This window comes from Hippocampus guttulatus, chromosome 19, assembly GCF_054856545.1.
Source record: "Hippocampus guttulatus isolate MCC_2025c chromosome 19, RoL_Hgut_1.0, whole genome shotgun sequence".
In the NCBI taxonomy this organism is placed as follows: domain Eukaryota; kingdom Metazoa; phylum Chordata; class Actinopteri; order Syngnathiformes; family Syngnathidae; genus Hippocampus; species Hippocampus guttulatus.
Window position 1 is genome coordinate 5,553,213 of NC_141279.1, and position 10,004 is coordinate 5,563,216.

At 45.5% G+C, this 10,004-nt stretch overlaps 1 protein-coding gene across 1 annotated transcript; it reads left to right on the forward strand.

Moving 5' to 3' along the window:
* Positions 1-93: 93 nt before the first annotated feature.
* frmpd2 (FERM and PDZ domain containing 2) lies at positions 94-9,270 on the forward strand. Its single transcript, XM_086099520.1, has 29 exons — positions 94-345; positions 897-1,018; positions 1,093-1,256; positions 1,373-1,438; positions 1,550-1,729; positions 1,809-1,884; positions 1,969-2,201; positions 2,283-2,354; positions 2,463-2,637; positions 2,722-2,857; positions 2,940-3,078; positions 3,194-3,346; positions 3,438-3,623; positions 3,724-3,883; positions 3,973-4,174; positions 4,278-4,378; positions 4,459-4,539; positions 4,636-4,743; positions 4,974-5,090; positions 5,187-5,365; positions 5,603-5,701; positions 6,020-6,113; positions 6,578-6,663; positions 6,743-6,938; positions 7,620-7,834; positions 8,114-8,180; positions 8,255-8,400; positions 8,643-8,718; positions 9,060-9,270. The coding sequence occupies exons 2-27, from the start codon at positions 898-900 to the stop codon at positions 8,293-8,295; spliced, it is 3,447 nt and encodes a 1,148-aa protein (XP_085955646.1). The 5' UTR covers positions 94-345; position 897; the 3' UTR covers positions 8,296-8,400; positions 8,643-8,718; positions 9,060-9,270.
* Positions 9,271-10,004: the final 734 nt, after the last annotated feature.

Below are 10,004 nucleotides of genomic sequence, written 5' to 3' on the forward strand. Positions count from 1 at the left end.
GGATTGGCCCTTTACTTGCCACAGCTGCCATTAGCTTGTCTGGCAAATCCAATTATGCGCTTAGGTCTCCAGTCTAAAAATAGTCAAAAATGACAGAAAACACAGAATCGACACGTCACTTGTTGTGAGTGCAGAGGAAATGATATCTGGGGACTTTGGTCTCAGCAAAGACAATTGATCTGTCATGAGGACATGATGACGACGACGATGAGATAGGCAATAAGCTGCCATGACAGATGGGGACCTGGCGACGAAGGAGAGGTGGATGACATGGCAGCGGGGGACGTGTGAGAGGAAGGATTAGATTGACAAGGCGGATGTCTACGGGAAATTAAAGGGAATAAGGTAAGCTATACTTTACATGTAAACAAATAGTTATTACATCCAAACATGATTAAAAGAACACCAGAAATACCCAATACTAGCTCCACTGTGGAGCAGAATAAATAGCTTCTAACGGTATCTTGTTTTAACTACTTTTTTCCTCACACAGTCACAGAAGGCATGCACGCTTGCTAATTTCCACTTGACAGATGGACACATTTTTTTCAAGAACTTAGTAAACAATGTGGATGCAGTCATGAGAAATAAGTGTCTATTATTATGATTAGAGATTGGTCATGGGTTCACGGGAATGGTTCCGAGCTGATCTATAGGCAAAGAAGAAACCCTCACACAGAAAAGGCAACCGTTTATAGACTAAAAAAATCTTCTCTATCTTCTTCTAACATACGGTATATGACCGGGGTCTTCACGTTCTCTTATAGGCCTATAGATCAAAAAATGTGGTTTAGTTTGGTTAAATATTTGATCACTGGCTGATATTATAGAGGTGGGAGGCTTTTGTGAATCACACAAAACAGGCTGCTGACATGCAGCTCTCTGTTTTCCATCAGGATGGGGACCTTTGTGACCCTGGCAGAGGTGCTAGAGGCCAGGGGTTCACCACTCGATGAGGATGAGGTCTGGTGTCTGCTGCTTGTCACCACCGAGGCCTTACTGGATGTTTCCAAGAAAGGTAATTAGCTTCCTGTAAATTCCCGCAAACGATCCACCAGTTATCCCTAACGGTTTCTGCTGTGGTCTGTTCAGGCTCTGGCAACATGTGCAGTGTCCTCAGCCCAGGCTCGGTGCTACTGTCCGCTAATGGACGTATGGCCTTCAAGAGCTGCGGGCGAAATGATGATGTGGCCTCTTTCGTGGCTCCTGAAGTCATTCAGGGTCACACCACCTCTACAAGAACTACAGCTGAAAAGGTTGTAAAAAAATTTGCGGCGGGACCCCCAATCTCGATAACGTGATCGTTATTAGCCAGTTATTAGAGCAAACTTGGAACAACGAGGTGCCTTTTCTGTCCCTGCTTTCCCCACAGACACTTGTGTACTCACTGGGCATGACTTTTTACTGGTGCGTGGATTATCAGGTACCTCAAAACCAGGTACTTTGCGCCTCCAAACGTCAACTATCCAACTATTTAGCAGATGATAAAAATGTCTCTTAAGAAATGTTCTTCCCGTGGACACCCCACCCCCTCCTTAACTCCCCCCAGCCCGTCTATCTTAGTGCAGCGCTGGAGGGTTTACTCTTGAGCATGTGCGAGGACACAGTAGTGAGGCGGACAGACCTGATGACGGTGCTGGAGACCTGCGAGCTTCACCACAAGACCTTTAAGCTCCATCCAGCGGAGCGGCTTGTCAAGCAGCTGGTGGAAGACATCTACAGAAACTCGGTTCATGGACCACAAATTGGTTTTGACGATGTTGCTCTCCACTGGGTTTGACTGACAGCACAAACTGTCCTCGTCCCAGGTAGATCCGGTGTCAATGACAGAAAACGGATCCCTGCTGAGTGATCGCAGTCAGATCATCAGAGACAAGTTACACGGTATGGCAGGTGACGGTATTACGGTTGACAATTTACAGAATGTACCGTGCAAACCTTCCTCACTGGGTTCAATTTCAATTTCAGGCCGGTCTTTTTGTAACTCTACATGGTTGACAAAAAAGAAGATCTCCAGAAGATTCTCAGGAGCATCCTATACACCAGAGTCCTCGGGATGTCGACGCACTGAGAGTAACGGGAGCTGGCAGCAATTCAATCGCACCGTTTGTAGCCCATACCTGGACGGAGGTCGACGCGCTAACTCGAGATTTCTCACACAGTTTGAGTCGACAATGAGTCTGACTGAGAAAAAAATGAAGGTGAGGAAAAGTCTGTGCAAAAAGTTCATTTTCTTTTCGGTGGGGGGTTATGACTGATGAATTATTGCATCTCTGCTGTAGGAGATGGGTCCAGAATTTATAAGAATGTCAGATGAGCCCGTGGTTGTCTTAGAGCTGCCTGGATCCATTTTGGTGAGAGCCCAAAGAAATTCACTCGTAGTGTATTTGTACTCTTAAGTTTGTAACGCGCGTTGAGAAAAGCGCTCGGTCTTCCTTCCATTTTGTTTTTTCACGGCGCAGTCAAAAAAGGGGAAATCTCCCAGCACGCAACGAGAACTGACTGTGGTGATGCCAAACGGTCAGAACATAGCCATCAAGTGCGAGGTGAAATCCAGAGGCGGGGACGTGTTTGATATGATTGTCGCTCACGCCAACCTGGTGGAACACTTTTACTTCGGCCTTGCTTACATTGATGGTAAATGAGCAATTTGCGCCAACAGGCGCCATTAAAGGATATGACAATTCCGTTGATGTCATAACTCTCGCTCTCTATCATCAGATAATGAGGTTTTTTTTGTGGACAACGAGACCAAGATTTCCAAAATTGCTCCCGAGAGCTGGAAGAAAGTGCCTTCAACCACCTTTGTCCTTTTCTTTAGGGTCAAATTCTTTGTCAATGACATTTCTACTATTTTGTAAGTATTTTAAAATGACCACACACACACACACAGACCCCACCCCACCTTCTCGAACTGATTCGGAGTCTCATCCTATCAGGCACAAACAGACCCACCACCAGTACTACCTCCAACTTCGAAGAGACCTCTTGGACAACAGATTGTCCTGCCATGAGGAGACTGCTCTGTACCTCGGAGCGCTGGCCTTGCAGACGGAGTATGGGGACTGCATGCCTGAGGTTTGGAGAAACATTGCTCTGATTATGAGGTTGTGAAAAAGATGCGTGGGATGCATTTCAATCAGATAGATTAAAACGATAAGTAACAATGCCGTGGGGTTTTTTTCCCCCTCAGGTGTACGGTAGAAACTACTGTCGCCCCGATCAATATGTCCCCAAAAGCGTGATAGAGAAACGCGCCTTGCCTTATATTCTCGGAGAACTGCAACGGCTCCACACAAACAACGCCCAGATGCTCACAGATGAATCCGAGCTGGAGTTCCTCAAAGTAAGACATTTGATGAGAAATCCTTTCATTTTGATGCGGACGCCGCGTCGTCGAGTTTACGCAACAACAGACTTTGGTACCCATCGTGCAGGTGTGTCTGCAGTTGCCCGAATACGGTGTTTTGTTCCACCGCGTGACACGTGAGAAAAAGCCCGTGGAAGGAGAAATTATCCTCGGAGTTTGTGCCAAAGGCGTTATTGTCTATGAGGTGAAAGATGGCTGCCGGAGCACAAGCCAGACGTTTTATTGGAGGGAGACGGAAACTATTTCCTCCAATGTGAGCGTTACGGTGAACCCAAACTATCCAACCAATGATTCCAAAACTAGAATGTGGAATCTAACGAATCCCGTTGGAATGTCCCATCATCTTCTTCCAGAGGCATAAATTTGTAATCGAGTGCCGGGCCGGTAAGAAGAAACACACCTTCATCGCAGAGACGTCAAAGATAGCCAAATACCTGTGCAACCTCTGCTCATCGCAGCACAAGTTCAACAACGAGATGAATTCTCGTCAGCTCAGTCACAGCATGGTCTCGGGTCAGTAGAATGCACGTCACTTTTCGTTTCAAAAGACGGGCAAATAAACCCATACTCTGTTGGGGCCATTTTGTTGCATTTATCTCCAGACGAGAACATTACTCAATACGCGACGACAGCTTGCCGGACTCCAAACAGCCGCTTCAAGTCCATCATGGGCTCCGAGACGCCTCAAGATGCCAACGGTCTCAACACTCCTCAACGCGAGTCCCTGACAAGGCTTTGTGAAGATGTCGCCGCTCGCATCGAGGCCCGCTTTAAACAGCAGCGCCAGAGCCTTTACGAACAAAGGTACAAAAATCCTCCATTTTAAAAAAAACATTCTCCTCCACCTTGGACTATGTTGTCGGACTGCGTGCGAATGCGACGCCATTCTGAAACGTCTCATTTGCAGCACGTGCTCCAGCAGTCAGTGCGGCAGCACCGGCATGCGTTCTCCAGCCTGTTCTCCCAGAAGTGGATCTGAAGTTCCTTTTGGCTCACCAGCAGCCAGAGGTAAGACCAGAGTAGCTTTTGGCGAGTCTAGTCGACTTCACTTAACTAGTCGCCTGAGCGGGGATCTCTATGTTGCACAGAAACTCCAACGAAACAAGGGCCACCGTCAGAGAGAGAGGTCCTATGCGTTTCTCTCAAGAAAGATCCGAAGCTTGGCCTTGGTAAGGTTGGACTACAATACCGGAAAAGTTGGTTCTCACGGCAGGTTTTAGGGTAACAAGTGTAATTCGGTTGGACCAAATCACGTGTTTATGCAGGCATCGTGATTGTGGGAGAAGACACGGCGGGACGCTATGATCTGGGCATTTTTATTGCATCTGTGGTGCCGGGGGGGCCTGCTGATAAGGATGGACGTATACGAGCAGGTACCGAATCCAAGTGACTTATATTAAGTTCAAATGTTGTTGTTTTTTTCAATCCACCGAAAAATATTCCTCCAAAAGGCCTTTGTGATTTTTGAATGTCATTTCTGTTCTGCTCTATATGGTTTTGTTTGGCCGTTAGAGCATAATTGGCGGGTCTATTGTATGAACAGCGCACTTTGTCGGGTGCGGTTTTGGCGGAAAGCACAATTGGAATGACCTTTTCCCCTTAGGTGGTCGCCTGATCTCTCTGAACCACATCAGCCTGGAGGGGGCCACCTTTAGCGAGGCAGCGGAGGTCATGCAGAGCAGCCCGGAGGAGGTGCAGCTCATTATCTCACAGCCAAAAGGTGCTGGGTGTCTGTGTGTGTGTGTGCGCGCATTCGTGTGGACGCGTGTTGTCAGCATACAAAATAACTTGTGTGTCTTTTTTTTTTAAATCTCAGCCCCACAAACTCCAAACACTCTGCGGCCTTCTGCATTGAGGAATTATGAGTCGCAAACTACGCTGATGGCATACGGGCAGCCGGGAGACAGCCTGGATGAGATTGTCTCCGTCATGATGGAGCCAAAGACCGGCAACAGACTACAGCCTCCCCAAGAAGTCCGGATCTTAAACGCGCGGGTAGAGTATACTTTTTAAGTGCATACACTGTACGCCTGCCCTCCAAAAAAAAAAAAAGGATTCTAACATGGTCAATTGACGCTCTTCCCTGCCGCCTTTGTTTACAAAAAATGCACAATATATGCAAAACACCGTGAAGGTATCGGTAACTCTGACCCCTTATTTTTATCAAAGTACCGTGACGGTACAGGATTTGACAGCTGAGCGCGTAACAAAAAGTTGGGTGCTATTTTTAAGGACGGCTCTTCGCTTTCTTCCTCTCTGAACTGCGTGAGGTCAGACGAGAACATCGTGAAGCTCAAGAAGGTCGCCGGAAGCCTGGGCATCAGCATCACGGTGAGTTTGCAAAAAAAAAAAAAAAATCGGAGGATTTACGGTACCGACTAAGTGACTGAATGTGGATTTTAAGGAGGCTAACCTTGAGTCGACGCGGAAACGAGCACGAGTCATCCACAGGAGTGGCTCACAAAGTCTTCTTGACTCAATCTCATTAACATTCATGGTCCAATAGGATTAGCGACAGAAAGATTGCTCTTGTTGTAACACCGAAACTGCCGCTTTGGCCAACAATCAATGTATTACTTATATTATTAGGATTTTTTAAATTTTATTTATTTATTTTGATTGATGCGAGGATAAATACTATCATTCAAGGACGGTGTCACTACTAATGCTCCCAACGGCGGAATCTACATCAAGAGCCTTGTTCCGGGAGGGTCTGCTGAAAGAGACGGTCGCCTACGTGCAGGTATAGCTCAGTAGTTTTTAACTTTTTTTTTTTTTTAACTTATGTGCACTATATTTGATTATTATTATTATTATTGATTATATTAAGTTCTGCCTTTTTGTTTTTGATGAACACTTGTACCTAGTATACTACTGCATTTCAATATTGTGACATTAGAAGAGGCCCATCTCTCTCTCTCTCTCTCTCACACACACACACACACACACACAAACAGGAAATGAATGGATCTGAACACTAAAAGTGAGACTAACTGCAAATATCTCTGACCCAAACACAAAAGCATGTTGCCCAGGCACGGCTCCAGAATGTTTTCTCGAAAGGGGGGCTTAACCAATACATAGGGAGGGCACATATATTTTAGAATATCAACTACAATGCTGGAGGGGCTGAATCGGGGCTACACAGAGGTCTACCGGGGCTAAGTAGTGAAAATATTATTGTAGTGTATTTGTTTTCTGTTGCAGGTGACAGGATATTAGAGGTCGATGGGATTCGTTTTCAAGGTTTCAGCTATGAACAGGCCGTGGAATGCCTGTGCAAAACCGGGGAGGTCAGTGCAACGTGTAACTGATCACTCTGCAGTTAAGTGGGACGCTGATGAAAAATTTCTCCCACCCACCTCTCTCCAGACTGTGACTTTGGCTGTGGAGAGTGCGCCCAAGAGCTTCCCGAGAGTTTCACTGAGCGCTGACACTGACACCAGTGAGCCCACTCACAACGTGGATGGAGCTACTAGGCAGTTTCGGATCAACAGCGCCTCGTCCATGAGCACCCCTTCCCACATTTTCTGCGACCGGCCCAGGCACTACAACTTTGTTACCGATGGTACGTTCGCAACTTGTCGTGACATATTTTGCAATACAATTTACGGCAAAGACTGGATGGAACGCCGCTTAAGATATATCTTTGTGAGAGCAACGGCGGTTGTCACTAAGCCACACGTTTCAAAAGCAAACTCAATGGACTGCATGAAGATGAACTTTCACACACTTCCTCTTCCTGATCTTCCTTTCTGACCCTGCCCTTTCCACTTCTTATCCCTCCGGCCTCCCTTATCCTCAAGGTCTGCCATCCCTCCTGCTTAACATAGAAATGAGCGAGTTCTGCGAATTTGTCCTGTGGCCATTTCCGTTCGTAATCTGTCACCTGCTTATTGATGGAGTCTTTTTATTTTTTTTTTGCATTTTATTCTCGGCGTTCGTTGTGTCTTCAAAAGCTGTGAGGACGCGCAATTAATGATTTCTTTACTTGGAAATTGTAATTTAATACTAACAGTATATACGTGTGTTACTCCAACCAATGAAAAAAAAATCTCTACTCGCATTTGCACTGATTTTAAAAGCGCTAATATCAACAATTAATCGGTCGGGCCCTCCTCACACTCAAGTTAGTTGTCACTCCGCAACCCCAATTGGAGTGGTGTGACGTTTGATGCACTAACCAGCGTTGTGTGTTATTCTCTCCATCTTCTCTGCATCTCCATCGTCTCTCACCAAAACTCCTCAGACAATACACAGGAAGTGACTCTGACTAAGAGCGCCAACGGTCTGGGCTTCAGCTTCGTTATGTGTGAGCTGGACCCGCCCATTCCGGACTTGGGCAACCTGATCCGGATAAAGCAGCTTTTCCCCGGCCAACCGGCCCAAATGAGTGGCAGGATCAATGAGGGGGATGTACTTTTAGCCATCGACGGCCAGTCGCTCAAGGAGCTGTCTTATCCAGTATGTGGATTAGGCTTTTAAATTTGCTAGTTCATCTTTTTTACCTTTCAACGTTTGATCATAACTGCAGTTTTTAGACTGACAACCGTCACCGGTGCGATGGACACAATTTGGCTTTGTGATATTGACCAAAACTACTAAAGTGGTTCTCCAGAGGCTTTGTTGTGCACGTCCATGTCAGACACTACCCTAGGATAGGCTCGAGATGTTTTTGCTCATGTAGCTCATATTTGGCGTCGTTTTCATTATTCACAATTCATATTTTGTATTTTTTCTTAGAAAGTACTAAAGTTGTTCAAGACGTCAGGCCCCGAGGTCCGACTGACGCTCTGTAGGCCTTTCCCAGGTATTGACACACACCTCTTTGTGGCCATAGACGCACGTTTTACATTCAGGTTTCTCAATTTGTGTTTTCTTCAGGGATCCTTCCGTCGATCCATCAGCTTACAGGGGGCGCGTGAGTCAGTCGTGTGTCACACAGCGGCTACCAAGAACATTTGGAGGCAGTTCTCTTTGCATCCTGATCAGACGGAGATGACATATGAGGATTTGCTCAAAGAGGGCAGGTCAGTGCTGTGTGACCGAATATTATGGACCAAACAGCTGGAGTTCTAAATTCTTGAGGCTTAACTTGGGATTGAGACAGATGTTTCCGGACAGGGAATTACATGTTCAGAGGGATGGGGTTTTTTTGGGAGTGATCGAGGAATGATGGCTCTGCTGAATTTACAATAGGCTATCGGGGAAAAAGCGTGCATGACAGCCTGATTCATTTTTACTTCATTCACATCTCATTTTATGTTCCCAGCATACGAAAGAAACAGATGAACTGACTGCAGGTGAAACACGGGAGTTTGTTTGCGGCGAGATGAACCAAAGTAAAGGTGAGAAACTGATTATTAACAGTATCGATACATATTTGAGTCTTGCGCAAATTATACAGTATCTGAATTTTCAAATCTGAGCAGAGAAGTAGTTGGGTCAAGGTAATAACCGGCCACATGCGCATAAAACATTTGAATCATCCTCACTCAAATGTAACAAACTGGGTTGGTGGGAAATATTTCCAAGCATCTGCCACTAGATGGCAGACGTGTACTTAAAATAGTCAGATGCCCCTTTAAATATATCTATATATATCTCTATATATATATATTTTTTTTTTTTTAATTTCACCTACTAGCCAGGAGGTGCTGATAGTGTCATTTTTATTTTTCATCCACAGGCAACTGGAATATCTACCAAAAAGACGACATTATTTTAAGGATACCTGTGCTTCTTGGGACCATAAAATAATACCGTGGGTTTTGCTTCTGAATATGTATCCTGATATCAGAGTTGTTGTTTTTTTAATATACAGGTACAGTATATATGTTGAAGGTTTTGTTTGTGGACGCTACTCTTTTCAATGCAAAATAAAACTACCTGAACCAAAATCTGACCTCAATGTGGATGATTCCCCCTCCTAAAAAAAAAAAGAAAAAAAAAGCCCAAGTTAAATATGAAGACAAATTGGGCAGGGAGGACACTGGCGCACACCTCCCTGGGTGAGGAGGAGCCAGTCCATCGTCGTAAAATAAGGGGTTCCTGTATTACAGCCAAAGCCAGTAGTGCATCTGGATCCCATCACCACTTGTGCTCCCTTTGCAAATGATCCCAAATGTTTCTAATTATGCCAGTGGAGACGGCCCAAGGCTGTGAGAGTATGTGTATGTTTTGTGTGTAATCGCCCTGACGGACGTGTACACCCAAACACTAGCCTTTGTTTATTCATGAGCGGAGAAGCAGCAATGGACAGCGCGGTCTTGACCTTTGCGGCCTCTGCTTAGGTCAGTGCACGTGGCGATGACGGATGAGGGGAATGATGGAGTATGGGAAGAATATCAATTGAGGAGTTTGGAGTGGGAACTCAGTAAAAAAATAATAATAATAATAATACAGCTTTCACCATCTAACTAAATATGTCCTCACCTAGAATCAAAAGGGCGTACATTCATACATCTTAGAACACCCTCCCTGAACCAGGATACACATTCAAACACAAACTGCCAGTCCTACTTTCGGAGCTGAGGTGCACAAGCAAATAAAACTGAGCGCGGCAATGTTAGATACTGCGCCTGCGTCAAAAACCGCCACACTATGTGTACGTTGAATTGATTTATAACTCATA

Excerpts from the sequence above, each read along its gene's own strand:
- frmpd2 (XM_086099520.1), top strand. The coding sequence starts at position 898 with ATGGGGACCTTTGTGACCCTGGCAGAGGTGCTAGAGGCCAGGGGTTCA. Across the intron at positions 4,540-4,635 it reads AGATCCGAAGCTTGGCCTTG|GCATCGTGATTGTGGGAGAA; the intron begins GTAAGGTTGGAC and ends GTGTTTATGCAG. Across the intron at positions 5,702-6,019 it reads GCCTGGGCATCAGCATCACG|GACGGTGTCACTACTAATGC; the intron begins GTGAGTTTGCAA and ends CTATCATTCAAG.